The following is a 21,328-nucleotide window of genomic DNA, read 5'->3' as shown; positions in this document are numbered from 1 at the left end:
ATTCTCAAGGCCTATCATACTTAGATGTGGTTGCTGCTATGATGACTGGAGCTGCTACGGTGGAGGAACAACTAGCAACTATGGCTCATTCCATTGAGAACCTCACAAAGACTATTGAAGAAAAGGACTTGCAAATCGCTACACTAATGAATAAATTGGAAGTTCAGACCTTCGGTGAAACACCAATGCCATCCGGGAATCGTGCAACTTTCACACCACTACCGTCTGGGAAACCTACATCTTCCACAGCAATACTAACGGAGAATCCTAATTCTACAGCACAAGGTACTCACAGGGAGAATCCCAAACAGACGCCGGTGACAGAACAAGCGACCAGTCAAAACCAGACGCCGAGGATAGAACAGGCGACTGGTCAAACCAATCATACCTCTTCTTTAGTCTCTTCATTATCTGTCGAACAATTGCAAGATATGATAACGAATACAATTCGAGCTCAATATGGTGGTGTCTCACAGAGCACTCTCATGTACTCAACGCCCTATACAAGGAGAATCGACAGTATGAGAATGCATGTAGGATACCAACCTCCGAAGATTCAGCAATTTGACGGAAAAGGTAACCCCAAGCAACACATTGCCCATTTTGTCGAAACTTGTAACAATGCCGGAACAGAGGGGGACTTACTAGTCAAACAGTTTGTCCGGTCCCTTAAAGGAAACGCGTTCGAGTGGTACACTGACCTAAAGTCAGAATCAATTGATAGTTGGGATCAGATGGAACGAGAATTCTTGAATAGGTTCTATAGCACTCGTCGTACTGTTAGTATGATAGAGTTGACTAACACGAAGCAATGGAAGGATGAGCCTGTAATCGACTACATTAATCGGTGGAGAGCCCTCAGTCTTGACTGCAAGGACCGTTTGTCAGAAGTATCTGCTGTGGAGATGTGTATGCAGGGAATGCATTGGGGCCTGCTCTACATTCTGCAAGACATAAAACCTCGCACATTTGAGGAATTGGCTACGCGTGCCCATGACATGGAGATCAGTATGAAATCCCATGACGGCAAAAGTCCCTTGACTATAGAACCACGCAAAGATAAGAAGGACTGGAAGAAGGGCGACAAGTCATCAAAAAATGCGGCTAAAGATTCAATGGCTATCTCAACCACCCCAATCAAGATATCTGTTAGAGATGACAAGAAGGATGATAAAAAGCCTCGCCAGTTTCAAGAGAGGGAGAGACAGCGTCCTACGCTAAAGGAGTTAGAGAAGAAAGAATACCCCTTCCCCGATTCCGATGTTCCTGGCATCTTGGAATGTTTACTTGAAAGTAAAGTTATAGAACTCCCTGAATGCAACACGGGGGAACTTGGATGGCTGCTCTCATCCAGTGACGGGGATTGCCGAATGGAATTTGGAAACGTATTTTCGGATTGAAGTAAAAACAAATTGAATTTAGTAAAATGTGTTCCCATGCATCTCCTTCCCTCCCATCATTCACTGTCCAACATTTTCTTATTCTACATTATTTAATAAACGGTTATGGCGTAACATTTTGGTACAATAGGTTTACAAAGATATGCGCATATAATGTATGTAGCCAAAGAGGAAAAGGATCAAGAATCCTCAAATCTTTCGAGGCTGGTGTGCGAGAGACGCTAAAATCTGGAAAACGTTAGCCTGGTGTAGAGCACACAAAAACATGCATGCTTGTGAGTCCCTATCATTGTGGACACACTATTAATCTCCTCATCTTTCCAAACATCAGTTTCTACATCTTTTTCTTCTACAGACAAGGTAAAAAAATTATTACATTTATATTGTCACTTTTTCAACCACGCAATTTTCTAAACCTAGTATAAACTCATTTCATTGGAATATATATATAACTTGTAAATGAGAGAACCTACACACTTTTCCAAAAAAAACTTGCCTGCCTAATGAAAAGAAAGAAAGAAAAAAAATGAAGAAAGAAAATTTAAGAATGACTGGTATAACGATATAGAATATTAACAATGAAAACATATCAGCAATATTTCATACCATTACTGCTCGAGGAGAAAAAGGCCAAAACTTTCTGCCGCCAAAAGAACATTCCTCTGTTTATAACCACAAATTCAAATAATTGAAGATTAGTGGATACAAGGAAAAATTGGATCCACAGGATGTGTACGCCTCAATAATTAAGTATGGTGCCAGCCAGCCTGCAAGAAACAAGTTTATCTGGTAAGCAGTCTAATTTAAATGAGTATAAATGCTAGAGCATATGATGAGCAAGCTAAAGAAATTAAATTTTCTATACATTGTTTCCAGCATATCTTTTTAGTGAAAATGAATTGGTATTCAAATAATGTTGGAAGGGAACTATATACAGAAGGGTATGGACCAAGAATTGTTTCAAAGCAAGTCAAGCAACACATCATCTGAGATTTGCGACATGGTTTTTAATCTTCAAAAGACAACCTACTTAGGCTTGGCCACAGAAACTTCTTTTGACATGAAACTGATAGCTTATTCATCTCCTGAAGGAAGATTTTTAAAGAATGGCAAAAAAGTAAACAATAAAAAGGATTTAGAGAAATATAAGAAATTCAGATATGAAGCCAAGAAAATAGTAAGTATTCCTAAACAAAATGCATTAAAGGACTTAAATGAAAAACTAGGCACAAAAGAGGGTGAAATAGCGATTTTTAGATTGGCAAAAAGTAGAGATAAGTCAAGTAGAGACAAGGATCAAATTAGATGTATCAAGAACTCAGATCATAGAATATTACTTAAAGAGAACGACATATTAGATAGATGGAGATATTACTTTCGACGCCTATTAAATGAGGAATTTTCAAGAGATGAAGTGGTACGTAATGAATTTAATATAGGAATGCTAAATAAATCAATAATTAGGATGTAGAGGACACATTTTAAAAATTGAAAAATGATAAAGTGGTTGGTTTGGATAGTATACTTAAGGCATAGAAAAAGTTAGAAAAGGTAGGAACTGAATGGCATTAAAAAAAAAAATTAATAAGCAAGGCATTCAAAAAAATTTAGAAGGAACAATGCCAAATGAGTAAACATGATTGCAAGAAAATTAATCCCAGAGTCAGGCACTAGCTTTCTGCGGAGAAATGTTATCTTGCTGTGCTTGTAGAATCTAGATTTAGAGAAGCTAAATTCCTAAAGATTGCAAGAAAATAAATCCTATTTGGAGCTGGAAAGCTAATTATGAGTCCCATTCTGGTGGGAAGATTTCGATAGGGTGGAATTCTGCTGTGCTTGATGTTGATGTTATTCATTCTGATGCTCAACATGTCTTAGTTAAGTGTAAGGTTCTAGGAACTGATCAACGCTGTTTTATCTCTGCTGTGTATGCTGCAAATACGGTAGCTAAAGAAGGTTTTTGTGGCAAAGTTTGAAGGATCGTGGTTCTGCTATAAGTGGTCCTTGGCTTGCTCTTGGGGACCGGAATATGGTTAGGTTACATAATGAAAAAGTGGGAAGTTTGAGAATTCCTCAACCGTTATTAGATGAGTTTAATGGAATGTTGGATGTTGTGGGCCTTGATGATTTACCAGTGAACAATGGATCGTGGTCTTGGTCAAATAAACAGGTTATTGCTAGAAGGATTATGGCTAGGCTTGATAGAGCCTTTGTCAATTCTGATTGGGTTAATGATTTTATAGATTCCAAAATCTCTCTGTCGGCTGCATCATTCTCATATCATTATGGTTTGGTGATTGTTAGAGAATACTATTATAGGAACCCTTCAATTACTCCTATGATCTTCTCATATCAATATTCTGTCAAGGAGTAATTGAAGGGTTCCTATAATGATATTCTCCAACAGTGATCAAATGGGCTTCTAACTGCTCCAAGGTCCAAAACCTTTTAAGTTTTTGAAAAGGTTGTGTTTTATGCCAGAGGCAGAGGCTTTGGGGACTGAGTTGAACCAAAAATTCCAACCCAGGCACTCCCAAAGAAACAAATCTCAACATCATCGTGACTAGTCCATACAGATGTTATTGTGAGCATGGGGTCATCTCATGGATGTTGAAGTCAGCACACCTCCAATGTTTTCAATGTGATCCAAAAAATTGTGATGGCTTCAAGATTTTGATCAGGTCCTCTGATTCCAAGTAGGAATGTGATACTAATTACTAACTGACGGTAGGGTCAAAAGAAAGAAAAAGAAGAGGAGAACAGAGGAGAGAGGGTAAAAAAGGATTAGAAGATTACATTACTCACCACCTTATGCCGACATATATTTATATTACTAAATAACTGATAATTACAAAAAAAAACTGCACCATAGAACGTTCTAACTAGGAGTAACTCTCGTTTTCTAACTTTCTGGATGGACATGATAGAGCAAAAGGATATCAGCAAAAAATTGTGAGAATTTAATCATATGGATCATACAACAGAGATACACTCGTGCATTACAAGTAAGATGAATGAGAGAAGAAATAATTTTATAGGACAAGAAACATACATTTCACCACAGACAACTTATGACAAAGTTACAGTTTGAAATGAGAAAAGCAACAACTTCAATAGGAGAAAAAAAAAAACAAAAAAAAAGATTAATTCATATAAAGGAACTGCATAAGGATTTTTTTATTTTTTTTTAAAGCCACAAACAAGAAGCAGTCGAGAGAATTACTTGATCAAACAGAAGCACTGAATACCAGTTCTCTAGAAGCTCTGTCACATTATATTAAGGATTGAAAAAGCTTGAACCACCCATATTAATAGCAATGAGCACCAAGATACTAGTAAGCACTGCAAGCCAAAACAAAGCTGATCCTGCAAATGATAATTTGTTTATGATGCATCCAAACAAGAAGAAAAAGAACTATACTATAATGAAGTTCAGAAATTATAGCATCAAATTAGAGACAATTTAAAAGTGCACTACCTCCAGAACCTTCAGAACCACTGTCAGGGTATGACTGAATGGTTTCAGCACTAAGACCGCGTGGTCTTAATGTTGTTGTTGCTGTGGTTTTGACATCATCAGCAGATCTGGGATTTCCTGTTTCAGAGGCCACAATCCCTTGAAATTCCTCACTGACAATTAATGCTGCTAGAACATCCATAAAGGATTCATTTTCTGTTCCATTTGAGGAATCCCTTTCACGCTGCTCATAAGTAGCATCTGATTCATCTGTATCAGACAACTCATCTTCTGAAGCTTCTGTATCCATAGATTTTGGCTCGGTCCTTTCATCTTCTTCATCCTCAACATATGCTTTATATGTCAGTCGAAGTAGTATTTCCCCAGAAGGTTTCTTTCTAAGCAGTCCCCAACCGCCTCGCAAGACCACGATCCTATCTGTTGGTACAGTATCTTGCAGAGACCCCAGATCAACCTGGTAAACAGTATTTTGTTTATATATATATATATTTACATGCAGGGAATGAAAAGAATATCACCATGACAACATTATAATTAAATTTTGAATTGTGAGTTAACATTGCAGAGAGTCAAATTTCACAGGCATTACTGTAGCTATAATTTATATATAATGATTTAATAACAACACAACTAGGGGGAAAAAAACATAACAACACAACAAGGAATACTATCCTTTCCTTTTATAGGATTTATGGTTCAGAGACCTTAGAAGGAAGCCATTAACACGGCCATACATTTGGCTCGTCTCCCCCTCCTTTCCTTTTAACGGTTTTTGCAACCTGGTTTCGACCTGAAAATTGGGCTTTGTGTGGGCCTAAGCCCACCAAAGCCACGGGGTCCAGGGCCAGTGCCCCTGGGAAAATTTTATTGACCCGTTTTCTCTTCCAGGTCTTGGACCCTGTTTAGGACTCTCTTGCAACCCAGTATATAAGGGTGTTTAGGGTTTGGGGTGTGTTATGAGAGAACAATGAAAGCTGCAAGAAAGACAGTGAGAAAGAGGACTAGGGTTTGGGGACTACAACTTGTAATCTCCTGTTTTTCACATAGTGAATTTTTTTGTCGGAGGACATGGGGTTACGCCAAGCCACGTAAATCTTTGTGTTCTTTGTGTGTGGCATGTTTACTTTTCTGTCATGATTCTTGATTGTGTTCTTGGTAAGCAGTGTTTGTCATAACAAAGGCAAATAAACTGTTTGAGCAAAAGGGCTAAAGTTCCTTCCATATCAACAAAGAACTGGCAATAATACATTAAAACCTCCGCTAAATAATACAAAATAATATTTTGTTTCCTTATGCTATAGAAGATGCTGCTACACCTGACAACAACTCCATTCCTTTACTCTTTGTTGCATCAGCCTGTCCTTTTTACTTCACTGCAACAAAAAGTCTGATAAAGCAAACATACTGTTGAAGTTGAGCATCTAGCTGCATCCGTCAGAAAAAATTGATCTGTCCAAAGGCATACCATCTACGGTAGCTGATGATTTGTTATTGATTGTACTTAATACAAATCTATATTTTAAATTAGGAAAACTTTCAAAATTTGGTAAAGTGACTTCATTAGGAATTTGGAGACAGTGTGTTAAGTATTTTTCATTTCTAAACATTAGGAATTTGGAGACAGTATGTAAAGTATTTTTCACACTCCTTTACTGACTGACTGTGTATTACTTTTCATGACTTTTGATCAGTAGAAATTTTTAATACAATATTGCCTACAAAAAAGGATGTAATTTTCTCATTTAGTTAATAATGAAAATCAATTGAGATTTTGCAGACTGACACTTTCATTTGGATGGCGTGATGTATTACCTTCTTTTCTATAATAGGTTTTCCCTCCTTGTCCCTCTCTTTTCGTTTTTGGCAGAGGTTTGCCTCCAATGAAGCTCAGATGGACACTCTACACATACTTGCAGATAGGTATCCTATATTTCCTAAACATATCCATAATTTTAAAATAATTTTTTTTATTATTATTTTGAACATGAATTCAATTCTTTAACCGCATATAGGATACTTCTTAGATGCTTCAAGAAACATGTTTAACAAGTCTTAAATATTAAAATGTAAACTTTCTAACTATAATATCATAGTATACATAAAGTTTCAAATTTTTTTCAAAAAAGAAGTATTGTGATATAATGATAATGTATAACTTAGTCCAAAATTTATGTCCATGCAATATAACTCTTAGCTTGAAAGAAAATGTAAATAACAATCTATATAACCTGAAAAACAATAATTTTCATTTATACATATACATATATATTAATTTTTATGCATATCCACATTACTATGATATGTACACATTAATTTGTTGTGTTCTTTCCTAATCCATATCCTACTTTTTACGAATTTTTCACATTGTCATATATGTATGGTATCATGTCTGTTTCCCATATTTGTTTCTATGCTTCAATTGTCTGCCTCCTTTGTCTTGTACCTTGCTGACTACGTTTTTCTATAAATTCCTTTTCTTTTTTTTTTCTTTTTTATTTTTATTTTTTTTTTTATCAAAAACCAACTCTGCTTTATAAGACCTTGTGCCATTCCAAAAAATCCATGCTCCACTTATTCCTAGACATATCGCATGCCAGCACCTTTTCTGGTCCAAGTTAAAATTATTTCCCAAAATTCTAAAGTGCTTTACCTCTCCAGAACCAATAGTCAAATTTGTGAACCCAAGGGAATCCTTCACTTGAATGTACAGCTTCTGTTTTCTAGGGTTTGCAACTAGCATATGAAAATCCTGCAAGAAAGCAAGAATACCTTATCATTGACGGGAGCTGGAACTTCAGGTGAAAATTACATCCTGCTAGTTAAACAGATTTCCGCAAGTATATGAAGCACTGCGGCAAAAAGTAAATGCTTAGAAACTTTACCTGATTCCAAATTGGCTCACCAGGAGGTCCAATGACAGTGGTTTGACTGTTCTTCTTACTACGTATAATCTGATCTCCCAGGCTGAGAATAACATAGGGATCAGTTTTGCCTGGATAATGCAGGGGACCAGTGAGTATGGAATAAGGAAGGGATATATTACAAATGGAAAATTGCATTCAAAGATAAGCAAAAGTCATTTTTTTTTGCAGAAAACACATAACTTAAAGTCTATATTAAAGGTGGACTATGGAATGAGATAACTTTCACAGTTATACAAGAAAAGAAAAAAGTTGTTACCATAGAAAACATAAGAAAGCTTCTGAGCATCTACAAGAGTAACAGATAATTCTCCAGCAAAATCTGTATTTCCTTGCATTTCCCCTGACTTGAAAACATTTGGAACAGGACCAACTGCTTTCCCCTTCTGAAAATCTAGAACAATCTTCTTTGGACGTACAAATAGCCGAGGCAAATCTTCAGTGAGAAGTTTAGTTAAAAACCTAGAAGAGAACCCAAGTCAATATTTGGTTTTAGAAGATCAGCATTGGAGACTACAAGAGATACTGATAGGAAAAAGCACCATACAACAGAACAACAGAAAGTATGCATCACTTACAAAAGGAAAAGAAAACAAAAATGAGCAGGGATGGAATAACCAGGAGAAATCATAGTCAACTCTGAAAAATTAAAAAACCCAAACTCGCCAAAAAATCATCCAAAAATTCATAAAACTGTAGAGATTTTAAGGTAGTAATGAGTGTCTATAAACAGCCAGACCATAACACATCAATGAAACAGCCAACCATCTTCTACATGAAATATATATATGATAATTAATATTGACCAATGGGCCAATGGCCTAGCGTTATCAGCCTCTTACTTCCCAAAGTGAGGTCAGGAGTTTAAGTCTCAGAAAAGACAAGTGTGTGTGAGTACCAACTAGGAAAAAAAAGATAATTAATATTGTCCTTTTTAATTATCTTTTTGATTAAATTAAAGAAAAAGTTTCTTACAAATTACCCAAACATTTGTTAGAATCCGACCAATCAGGTTGGTGAAATGAGGATCTGATGAAATATAGAAAGATACAGAACTCTATATTTTCTTGAGTGTTGGACTGCGATTGGTGTAAGGGTTTTGCAATTGGGTCTTGCGGCTCCTGTAATTGTGTTTAGAGCAATTGGGTCTTGCACATTGTTTAGGGCTGTGCGTTGAAGAAGATGAACAGTGACAGACGGGCATAAGGCTGCGATTGGGTAGTGGGAAATTTCTCCACCTCCTCGGAGAAGATGTACAATTAAGGCTGCAAATGAGCCGAGCCGAGCTGAGCTTTAGGCTACTTGGGCTCGGCTCGCCTAAGTCAGAGTGTTGCTCGGGCTCAGCCAAGCTTAGCCCAGCAAGGCTCAAGCTCAGCCCGGTAAATTTTTGACGAGCCTGAGCAAAGCTCGGCTCGGGCTTGTATGTTGAGATGTGTGTGTGTGTGTGTGTGTATGCACTTATCTATCAAATGGATCGAGGAGAACCATTTTGAAACAGAAAAATGTCACTATCAATTCACATGTTAAACACTCATCTTCTCCATTCTTCAAAATCTCCTTCACTAGCTTCAAGTTAATCAATGTTTGATTTATCAGATTTATGAATAATATTAAACGAGAGAGAGAGAGGGGGAAGAAATAGACCTAAACTGATGTCGCCTTAGGAGTAGAATACAGCCGCCTAAGGAGTAGAAGGATGTTGCACTAACTGGATTTCCATTGCCGCCAATTGGATTGGAGAAGCCGTTGCAACATCTTGCGGCTACTTTTAGGGTTTCTTTATCTAACCCTTAAAGAATTATAAGTTCAGTCAAATGGCTGAGATGAATCTATGATTAGTTAGTGGGCTACTTAATTAGATGGGCTTCTCAATGCCCCAACACTAAATGGGCTAATGAAAATATACTTCTATGAATTTGGGCTGGAATTATATATATGGGCTAGTTTTAAAATATAATAATTTATATTATAAATATATATTTATGTAAACGAGCATGCTCACGAGCCGAGCTTAACATTGTTCAAGCTCGGCTCGTTTACTAAATGAGCCTAAAAATTGAGCTTTACTAAACGAACGAGCCCGAACTGAGCTTTTAATGAGCCGAGCCCGAGCTGTTCATGAACAGCTCTGTTCATTTGCAGCCCTATGTACAATACTTTGGTTCGGAATTCAGCCCTCTATTTGAGGAATTGAAGGTCAAAGTGATGAGTTCTAGTCAGCGATTGCAGACCCGAAGTGCTATTCAATTGCGATTTTGATTGAAAAAAAATTCAGATCTATCATTTAACCCTATCAGTCGTCATTGATCTGGTGATAGCCGGTGTTGTAGCCATCGTCGCCGATCTAGTGATTGCCGGTGGTGTTGCCGATAATTGGTTGTCTCAATAGCAAGAGTGGTGCGGAGCTAGGTCTGTTGGAGAGGAAGAAATAGAGTGTTTTGTGTGGGCTATCTATCTGTGTTGGTCGGCGGAGAAATTTCAGGTGGTGGATGGGCACCCCTTTCTCCTGTTGTACCATCCCTACCCGTGGATTTTGTATACATATAACATGTGTATATAATATATATATATATATATATATATATATATATATATATATATATATATATATAACAGTCATTAGGGCTATTTCTGTCTTTATAAAATTTTCCCCTCACGTGTGTCTTTAGCGTTAAATTTTAGACACCAAATTAACGATTTGCAACAAAAGATATAGTTTAAGGGGTTAAGTGTCTTTTTGATAGTTCAGGGGGGTTTAGTGCACTTAACCCTAACATAAATTGGAGATAAAATGATCACATTCGGGAGATGGTTGGAGCAGCACAAATGGGAGTTAAAATGAGAGAAAATTAGTTAAGATGGTTTGGACATGTGCAAAGAAGACCTTTAAGTGCGCCAGTTAGAAAGAGTGACATAGTCACATTGAGAGTTATACCAGGAAAGAGGAATACCAAAGTTAACGTATGTAGAGTTAGTTAAGAAAGATATTATAGCATGTGGTTTGACGGATGCTGCGCCTTTAGATAGAACGGAATGAAAACATATGATTCATATAGCCGACCCCAAGTAGTTGGAAAAAAGGATTGGTGGTGGTGGTTGTACAAATACATACATAAAAAGGGAAAATCAAGTTCATCATTTTTGCCTAATTTAGTGAAGAGAATAATTCATTGCTTTATCTTAACCAAAGCTTCAAAAAGAAAAATAATTATCTACAACGTGTGATTCTTTCTACAATTAGATCTTATGTGACAAAAGAAAACTCGATGTCTTTTAATTCTCACTTTGATTTCATAAACTAGCTACTTGTTTGCTACAATAAGATACTTCTAACTTAATGATTTAATTGATTGAATTTTGATTCAAATGAAAGAAAGCAACATCATCATCATCTTTGCCTTTGTCCCATATGAATGGGGTCAACCAAATGATTCTCCTTTTCTATTTTTTCCTGTTATAAACCATGCCACTTACAATATTTGGTTTTTAAAAAACATTTTTAATTATTTCATCCCATGTATGTTTTAGCTGCCCTCTTTGTTCCTCACCTTCTAGGAAAACAACCCTTCCTCTTTTAACTATTACATCTTCCACTTTACGTTGTATACCATACCGCCTAAGCTTACTTTCTCTAATTTTATCACTAATAGGAGCTACTTCCCGCTTACCCCTCACTCATTCATTACTAATCCTATCGCATCTAATTACTCGTAACATCCTTACTTCTGCTACATGAATGTGTTGTTCTTGTTTCTTTTTCAACGCCCAACACAACATAGCCGGCCTAATAACCATGCTATAGAATTTTCCTTTTAATTTATTTGAGATTCATATGTAACATAGAATGCAACTAGCTTGCCTCCATTTTGCCAACCCTGCTCCAATCCTACTTACTACATCACCATCTATCTCCCCATCTTGTCGTAATATTGAACCTAAATAGCAAAAATAGTTATTTTGAGTAATTATTTGGTCTTGAATTTGTAATATAATCTTCTTCTGTTGCTTTATCAAAATTACATCTCATATACTCTATTTTAGTTTCACTAATTTTTAGGCCTTTTGCTTCTAACACTTTTCTGCATGTTTTTAACTTTGTTGCTAAAGCTTCTTTCGACGTATCTATTAAGACTATGTCATCCGCAAACAACAAAACACCATGGAATGTCTTTTTGGATATCTTTCGTTATTTCATCTCAACACCATCATAAATAAGTATGGACTTAACACATTGAAAGGAAAGAAAGCGTGGAGCTGAAATCATTCAAACCAGCATAAAAACAGTAGAAATATATAAAAAGAAGAGAAAAGAGAGAATTGCGTAAAGGTTTGAATGAGATGAATTACTCATTCACAGCTCTAGTATTTATAGATAAAATGAGCACATGCTCATATTACAAGAAAGGAAACTAAATCAAATCAAAATCAAATCACAACCTATTCTAAAGCATATTCTACGGCATATTCTATAGCATCGTCAAATTTCTGCTATTATGGTAAGTCATACCATAAATCGTGGTATCATATATATGCTATTATATGCATTGTCAAATCTCTGCTATTATGGTAAGTTATACCATAAATCGTGGTATCATAAATGCTAACACTCCCCCTCAAGTTGGTGCGTGGATATCTGAAACGTCCAACTTGGACAATGCATTCTCAAACACAATCTTGCTGACGCCCTTTGTAAGAATGTCTGCAAGCTGCTGAGAGCTTGTGACAAATGGAGTGCAAATTTGACCAGAGATGATCTTCTCTCGAATGAAGTGACGGTCCACCTCTATATGCTTAGTCCTGTCATGCTGAACGGGATTTGCTGCTATGTTAATGGCAGACTTGTTGTCGCAGTAGAGTGAGAATGGAAGCGACACTGGAAGGCACAAGTCTGTCATTAAGGTTTTTAGCCAAAGCAACTCACCTACCTCAAGAGCCATAGCCCTATACTCTGCCTTTGCACTAGATCGACAGACAACATCCTGCTTCTTACTGCGCCAAGTAATCAAGTTACCACCAATAGTGGTACAATAACCTGAAGTAGACCTCTTATCTGAAATTAATCCTGCATAATCAGCATCTGTCCAAGCCTCAACAAGTAAGTGACCATGATTAGCAAACAAAATACCACGGTCTGGACACCCTTTTAAGTAGCGAAGAAATTGAATAGCTACATCAAGGTGTGGGGCACGAGGAGAATGCATGAATTGACTCACGACACTAACGGCATAAGCAATGTCAGGTCGAGTCATGGACAAATAGATGAGCTTCCCCACAAGTTGTTGATACTGACTAATATCTGACAACAACTCCCCCTCAGAATCAGCCAACCGATGATTCTGCTCAATCGGAGTATCAGTAGGACGAGCGCCAAGCTGACCAGAAGCAGAAAGCAAGTTAAGAACATACTTGCGTTGAGAGATGAAAATGCCAGTCTTAGAGCGAGCCACCTCAATGCCCAAGAAGTACCGAAGGGGACCAAGATCCTTAATCTCAAACTGACGGCCAAGATAGCTCTTAACCTCATTAATTCCGGTAGTATCATCGCCGGTAAGAATAATATCATCGACATACACAATAAGAGCAACTGTCTTACTACCTGAATGACGTAAAAACAAGGTATGATCAGTTGCACTTTGATGGAAACCAAACTTGAGCATCGCAGTGCCAAAGCGATTAGACCAAGCTCGAGGAGACTGCTTGAGGCCATATAGAGAACGACGAAGACGACATACCATACCAGAATGAGCAGGAGAACGAAAGCCTAGAGGAGGAACCATGTACACCTCCTCCTGCAAATCACCATTAAGAAAGACATTCTTGACATCTAACTGAAATAACGGCCAAGATCGAATTGTAGCAACGGAAAATAATACACGGATGGTATTCATCTTGGCAACAGGGGCAAAAGTCTCTTGATAATCTATGCCATAAGTCTGAGCATAACCCTTGGCAGCCAATCGGGCCTTGTAACGAGCAACTGACCCATCTGGATTATGCTTAACTGTAAACACCCAACGACAACCCACAGCCTTTCGTCCAATAGGAAGCGGAACCATGTCCCAAGTCTGATTTTTCTCAAGTGCTTGTAGTTCTTCTGTCATAACATCACGCCATTGAGGTTGTGCTAGTGCATCTGCAACACTAGAAGGAACAGGAACCGAGGCAACAGAAACAAGAAAACTCTGATAGGAGGGTGAGAGAGCATAATCAGAAACAAAATTAGAAATAGGGCAAGTACAAGAACGTTTATCCTTTCGAAGAGCAATGAGCGATCATCAAGCGAAACAATAGCTTGGGAAGGCAGAGCTGGTGCCGAAGGAACAGGGTAGTCGATCGTGGGAGTAGAAGCTTGTACCTAATTGTCTCCGACTATAAACCTGTGAAAAAGGAGCAATTCCCCCTGCTGAAGGGGTATCACGAGGAGGAATTATAGAAGAAGAAACAAGTAATGGCAGAGGAGTCGAAGACGGAAGAAGGTGATCATCCATTATATTCAATGGGAACCATTCACTCTGAGAACCAACTGAACCACTATAGTATGGTGTATGCTCAAAGAAAGAAACTTCCATGGATATAAACCGCCGACGACTGGGAGGATGGTAACACCTATAACCTTTTTGAGAGTGAGAATAGCCCAAAAACACACACTTCAAAGCCTTGGGGTCAAGCTTTGTACGAGTTTGCCCCAACTGTTGAACAAAGCTCACACACCCGAAGACTCGCGGAGGAATCAAAAATAAAGATGAATTGGGATGTAAGATTGAGAGTGGGGCTGCAAAGTTAAGAATCCTAGAAGGAGTCCTATTAATGATGTAAACAGCGGTAAGAACTGCATCTCCCCAGAATGCAGATTATAAGTCAAGGATGTGGCGATTGCCAATGCAGATTGCTCTGGCTAAGTCAAGGATATGGCGATTCTTTCTCTCAGAACGACCATTTTGTTAAGGAGTTTTAACATTAGCCAGCTGATGCTCAATCCCAAATTCTGTACATAACCGTTGTACCTCCCCATAAGTGTACTCTGTACCCTGGTCAGATCGGAATTTGTTAATGGTACAACCATATTGAGTCTGAACCATTGTCATAAAATTTTTAAAAATGGTATATACCTCATTTTTGGTTTTCATAAGATAAACCCAAGTAGCACGACTATGATCATCAATGAACAACACGAAATATCGAAATCCAAGACTAGAAATAACTGGGCAAGGACCCCACACATCTGAATGAACAAGTTTAAAAGGTGTTAAAGCAGATTTATTACTACTAGCAAGATAATTGGAACGAACATGTTTAGCCATATGACATGTTTCACAAGATAAATCTAACACTGCCACGTTACAAAATAAGGAAGGAAATAAATGTTTCAAATAACCAAAAGAAATATGTCCTAAACGAATGTGCCAACGCATAAGCTGGGCTTTATTAGATGAAACAATATTAGAAAATGAAGCTGAATGTGCTTGAGGTAACAAAGGAGCATCCAACAGGAATAAACCGTCCACTTCACTCCCACTGCCAATCGTCCGTTTCGACACCAGATCCTCAAAAATACAATGAGAGGGAAAGAACGTTACACTACAATTTAATTGTTTGGTAACGCTACTAACAGAAATATGATTTGTAGTCAACTTTGGAACATTAAGTGTATTTGACAAAGTTAATGAAGGAGTAACTGATATGTGACCCTTCCCAGCAATGGAAGATGGAGAGCCATCTGCAAGGCGGACCTTGCGTTGGCCAGAGCAGATACTATAGGATTGGAAGAGTGAGGACATACCATGCATATTGTCTGAAGCACCAAAATCAATAATCCATGGTTTTGAAGATGTAGATACGCTATGTGCAGACGCAATAGTACCTGAGTGGGCATAAGTGGAGGTTGGCTGAGATGATGCCTCCATTTGGTTAAAGAATTGCGTAAACTTGTCCAAATCAGCTTGAGTCAAGGTAACTGTGGCAGAAGATGTAGAGGCAGGGTTGTCAGGAGTTGACAACGAGACTGGTTGTGTAACAGAATGTGCAGAGGATCGAGGCTATTGTTTCTGTTGCGGTGGACGTCCATGTAGAGCATAACAACGAGATTTAATGTGACCAATTTTTCGACAATGGTCACATCGTCCACGTTGTCGTCTCAAAGGAGGACCGGTGGTAGTGCTCTGAACTGACTGGGATGGTGAAGTTCCTGAAAGGTTGGGAATCCGAACTGTCATAGCAGAACGATCAACAGAAGCAACACCTAATGGATGAGTCCGGTGGCTCTCACCTGACAACACATAGGAATATGCATCCTCAAAAGTAGGGAATGAAGATAAGCCTAATAAATGAACACGAGCATACTCAAACTCGTCGTTCAACCCGGCAAGAAACTAAAACACTCGATTCTTCTCCACAATTCCTGTATATAAAACTGCATCATCTGGATCCTTCCAAGAGTGGAAGGAATCATAATATGATATCTCCTCCCAAATAGAACGAAGCTTGGCGATGTAACCTGAAACTGTCAAGTCACCCTGAGAAATCCTGGTGATATCTCGCCCCAGCTAGAAAATTCGTGCATTATTCTGCCTTTGAGAATAAGTGCGTTGAACTGAATCCCAAATCTGCTTAGCAGTCTTCATAAACATATAGCCAACAGCTATGTTTGGTTAGATCGAATTAACTAGCCAAGACATAACCATAGCGTTATCTGCAAACCACTGTGGATATGCCTTCTCTGACTCAGCTGGCTCTTTCTCAGAACCAGTAATATAGCCAATCTTGCCTTTGCCACCAATGAACATCTTGGCAGACTGTGCCCAAATCAAATAGTTGGAACCATCCAACTTCACTGTGGTGATTTGAAGTCCTGGATTTTTTATGAGTTGGTGGGAAAAATGGCACCACCACCCACAGAACGTAAGCCAAGAGAATTAACAGTCGAGGACCCTGAATCTGCCATAATCTGTCACACAACAATAAATAATAAAAAAAAACTCCAAAAACACTACAAATTCTGTTAATAAATTAAAGGGTCTCCTCAAACCATAAACAATGTCTCCTCAGACCATTCCCGAAAAATCCAAATACATACCTTTTTTAAGGAGCGCTGCCCGCTTACATATAGCCAGGCAGCCTCCTTCTTAATATTCGGAACCTCTTTGTAAACTAATTTTTTTTTTACCCAAGCCCTTCTAGGTGTTGGAAACCAACTATCCCAATTTACCCAACCCTAGAAGAGTGAAAAAGAAATTGTAAAACTTAAAAATACCTGTTTTCGATCACAAAATAGCAACACAGAAAAACATGTGTAGGCAACGTCACACGATGTCACAAACAGCCTAAGGTAGCTGTCGCACAAGTAGCAAGGCTGTTGAAAGGTGTGGAAAGGTGTTGGCTCTGACACCAAGTAGAAATATATAAAAAGAAAAGAAAAGAGCGAATTGCGTAAAGGCTTGAATGAGATGAATTACTCATTCACAGCTCTAGTATTTCTAGATAAAATGAGCACATGCTCATATTACAAGAAAGGAAACTAAATCAAATCAAAATCAAATCACAACTTATTCTAAAGTATATTCTATGGCATATTCTATAGCACAGTCAAATCTCTGCTATTATAGTAAGTCATACCATAAATCGTGATATCATATATATGCTATTATATGCATAGTCAAATCTCTGCTATTATAGTAAGTTATACCGTAAATCGTGGTATCATAAATGCTAACAAAAACATATCAATGAATCAGCAGATATTATACCTCAGAATTATTGAAGATTTAATGGAGGAATCAGTGTAGGAAAATCTTTCAGTAATTGGTGTTGTTTCCTATTATTGAAGATTTGGTGTTACTAGAGGAATCAATGGAGAAAAATCCTCCTTGTTTCCTATTTTCTTATTCTTTCCATTCTCATAATTTCTTCTCCTACATAAAGGAGCCTCCACCATTGTATTGTATATGAATTGAGAGAGTATTATAAAAGTGATGTAGCCCTTTGGGCTCTTTGTGCCGTGAATGTAGGCCCTAGTGGCTGAACCACGTAATATCTGTGTGTTTTACTTGTTTTATTTATATCTTCGCTTGCGTTTTATGCTTTACAACATGGTATCAGAGCCTAATTTCTCTTCTTAGGTTTGGACCCCAATTTTGGGGTATTCCTTTAGCATCTGAAATGTTGCTAAGGGTTTCTCCATGCTATTTGTGACTTGTTTGGGCTACCGGTTTGTTCGGCAGTAATGTTCTTTGCCTTTGCCGTGTCTCCGGCAGTTTTTATTTACTTGTTTCGACCACCAGTGTGTTTGGTAGCATTATCCTTGCCTTTGCCTTGTCTCCTGATAAGCGCCGAATATTGCATATTCAAGCGCCCTTAATTGCATTATTTAAGTCTATTGTTTGCTTATTTTATGTAGATTATCCCCATTTGTGTGTTTGTATATATTTTCAGGTCCTTTTGCCAAAAAGGAGTACAAATAAGACTTTGTGGATTTTAGACCATCAAAAGGCACAAGGCTGAATTTCTGGCAGTAGTGGAGTCAGGACTTTGCTCGCCATTTTGACCTAGCAAACTCAAGAACTGGACTTCCCTCATAACATGAAAGATTTAGAGCTCTGAATCAGCTTTCCAAATCTTCAAACAGTTTGTCATTCGGAGCTCGGAGCAGAGAGTTATGGCCTTGTTACCAGAGGTGCGCAGAACTGCCTGGCAGCAATGAAATTCTGCCTTGATCTTCATTTTTGACCAACCATCCTTGAGAATTGGATCTCCACCAAAACATGAAGCATTTAAAGCTCTGAATTAGCTCTCCAAATCTTCAAACGGTTCGTCATTTGGAGTTCGGAGCGCAAAGTTATGGCCATTCCATCAAAGTAGGTCTGGGCGGAGCAAGTGAAGCATGGAGCTTTTTACACTAAATTCGAGTGCTCGAGGCCTTGCTTAGAGTGCTCGAATTTTGGGCAGAATGCCCTTCGGAAATGGCTCATTTCAGCCCACTTGCACCTTGGTTTCTTCATTTTTTTTTCCTCTTTAATGAAGTGGTTGGAGATGTTGGTTGGTAGCCTCTTGGAGTGGATAAGATATCTAATAAAGGGAAGCAAGGCCACACAAAATCATTAAGCTTCATTTCTACAAGATTAGAGGAGGGAGAAGAGAGCAAAGAGGAGGAGTTCTTGAAGCTTCAAGGAGGAAGCTCGAAAATGGAGGGGAAAGCCTTGCTTCTTCCTTCATCTAGGGCCACCATGGGTAACTAAACCTCTTCTAGGGAGGTGATGAAGCTCCATTTTGTAAGCTTTGCTTTGTTTTGATTTATATTTGGGGGTTAATATATGTATGTAATCCTTCCATGAACTAGAGCTCTTCATTTGATGTAATGAATTTCAATATCTATACATAATCATCTTGAGTTAAATATCTTGTCTTAGATGGTTTTTCTCCTATGATTATATTGCTACATTTTCATAGTGACAATGGAATGGAGTTTATGGAAGTGTTGTTAATGGCATGATATTTAGGAGATTTGATAATCTATTGCTTAGGATCTTCCTTTGATAGATTATTCTTGGATTCTATGTCATGTGCTTCTACTATGTGATTAAGGGCTTGATAACTCTATGCTTAGTGAGTATGTCTAAGGTTACAACCTAGTTTAGGTAACCAAAACATGCAATGCTTTGATAGGTTATTCTTACCTATTGATTTCATAAATTTCTTGAAGGGAATGTAATAATTTGTGTTGTTGCATCCCATGGTTATACATATATGTTATTCCCCTAAGTAAATCATATCCTAGCATGCTTATTGATGGTTGTGGAGTCTCTTCCCTAGTTTTTCTCTACTTGTATTTCATCTCTTTTTTAATTCTTGCAAGTTTCTAATTTATGCAATTTCAATATTCTTAGCTTAAGTGACAAAAAAAAAAAACAAACCCTTATTACCCCTTATCATTCTAAGAATGATTCTAGACATTTAGGTTGCCTTAGACTAGCGTAGTCCCAGTGGTTCGACTTACCCGACCAATAGCCCTATTTTACAATGATTCGTGCTATTGCGAAGGTTGATGTATAGTTGATCAACCGATCAATTTTTGGCGCCGTTGCCGGGGACTGCAAACGGTTTAGCAACCGAAGTTTCTAGGGTTAAATTTTAGTTTGATTGTGAATATCGTGTTTTGTGAATATTCCTTGTGTGTTTTAATCATCTTTAAGTTGTAAGTGAGATTCTAGGAACTCAAAGCTCGCCGTGGGAATGCTAGCAAATCGTAAGTCTAGAGGACCCCGGGTAAGTCTCTTGACCTTCTAGTTTCGAATTGTGAATATCGTGCATGTGTTAAGCTTAGAAGTAGATAAATTGCAAGCCCTTGTCGAGGCTATTTCAATTGTGTATTTTCAATTCCAAGCATCGGTCCTTGTCGTGGCCATTTTAATTTTTGTCTTGATAATTGAGGAGAAAGGGAATATCATTGTATGTGAAGTTGATGATAAAGAATTGTTGTGTTGATTATGTTGTATGTTGTTGATGTTTAACTCCTAGATGGAGAATAATTATCTCCCAACTCAATTCTACACACCACATGCATTTTGTGCTTTTTGCTCTAGTAATACACATCATACAAGAGATTGTCTTCCAACGAGACAATTCTCGGATTTTTATCTAGAGCAACCAAATGCAAATTTCTCTGAACCGGGTAGTGATCCATACTTCAATGGTTATGACTCGGGTAGGGGAGATCACCAAAATTTCTTGTGGCATGACATGGAAAATTCAGCCCCACAATCTCATGGGCAACATTTTCAAGCCAATTTTCAACCCAATGATCATTATTTCCAGCCCTCTTCTCCTTTTCCACCATCTCCATTGGATGAGCTAATTGTTGCTAACAAACAAATGATGGAGTCTATGCACACGCAAATGATGGACTCCAACAATCAACTATTGGCCTCCCTTGCTAGCATGCAATCCACAGTAGAGTCTATCAATCAAGTGGTACCATATCACCAGTCCCAAGTTAGTGCAATGATAGATGACCAAATATCTCAAATTCAACAAAGGATTAATGCTAAAAATCATGAAGAGGAGGAAACATTTTCATTTGAATTTATGGCCAATCCAAAAGAAAATTCTACGAATAATGAGATTACTCCTAGTAACTTTCATCATGAGAATGATCAAGTGGTTATTACATGTGAAAATGATGAAATGGTGGTTGAAGATCAAATTGTTGCCACTCATAAAATGGAAGAATTTGTGGTTAAAAATGAGGAAAAAGATGATGAGATTGCATCCTTTAAAACTCCAGAACAACCCCTAAATAATCCTTTGCTTGATGCACCTCCTTCAATGGAGGATCCTCTAAAAGCTTGTTTGGCTCATTTCAATTGTGAGGATTTTAATGTTGACAATTCCATTTCGGAGGTGAATTCTTTGCTTAATATTCATCCACCTATTCATTCTCTTCCTTGGTCAACATCAAATGTATCTCTTTCTTGGGAGCTTGCATCTCATCCCATTCCCTCACTTGAGTTGTCTCAAGTTGTTGAGCCCAAACCGCC

At 37.9% G+C, this 21,328-nt stretch overlaps 1 protein-coding gene across 1 annotated transcript in view; it reads right to left on the bottom strand.

Moving 5' to 3' along the window:
• Positions 1–1,927: 1,927 nt before the first annotated feature.
• LOC132295577 (tricalbin-3-like) overlaps positions 1,928–21,328 on the bottom strand; it is a 49,588-nt gene continuing 30,187 nt past the window's right edge. Inside the window, exons 4-9 of the mRNA XM_059793876.1 lie at positions 8,059–8,261; positions 7,761–7,870; positions 7,529–7,627; positions 4,879–5,332; positions 4,624–4,766; positions 1,928–2,167 (exon numbers count right to left, since the gene is read on the bottom strand). Of these exons, the coding sequence (XP_059649859.1) occupies positions 4,678–4,766; positions 4,879–5,332; positions 7,529–7,627; positions 7,761–7,870; positions 8,059–8,261 (955 nt within the window). The 3' untranslated portion in view covers positions 1,928–2,167; positions 4,624–4,677. The remainder of the gene's footprint in view (positions 2,168–4,623; positions 4,767–4,878; positions 5,333–7,528; positions 7,628–7,760; positions 7,871–8,058; positions 8,262–21,328) is intronic.

The sequence above is a fragment of the Cornus florida genome, unplaced genomic scaffold (assembly GCF_030987335.1).
Source record: "Cornus florida cultivar Cherokee Brave unplaced genomic scaffold, ASM3098733v1 CherokeeBrave_3.0.0_Hap2_Chr02, whole genome shotgun sequence".
In the NCBI taxonomy this organism is placed as follows: Eukaryota; Viridiplantae; Streptophyta; class Magnoliopsida; order Cornales; family Cornaceae; genus Cornus; species Cornus florida.
The sequence above is the reverse complement of the archived record's forward strand: the minus strand, read 5'-3'. Positions and strand labels throughout refer to the sequence as shown.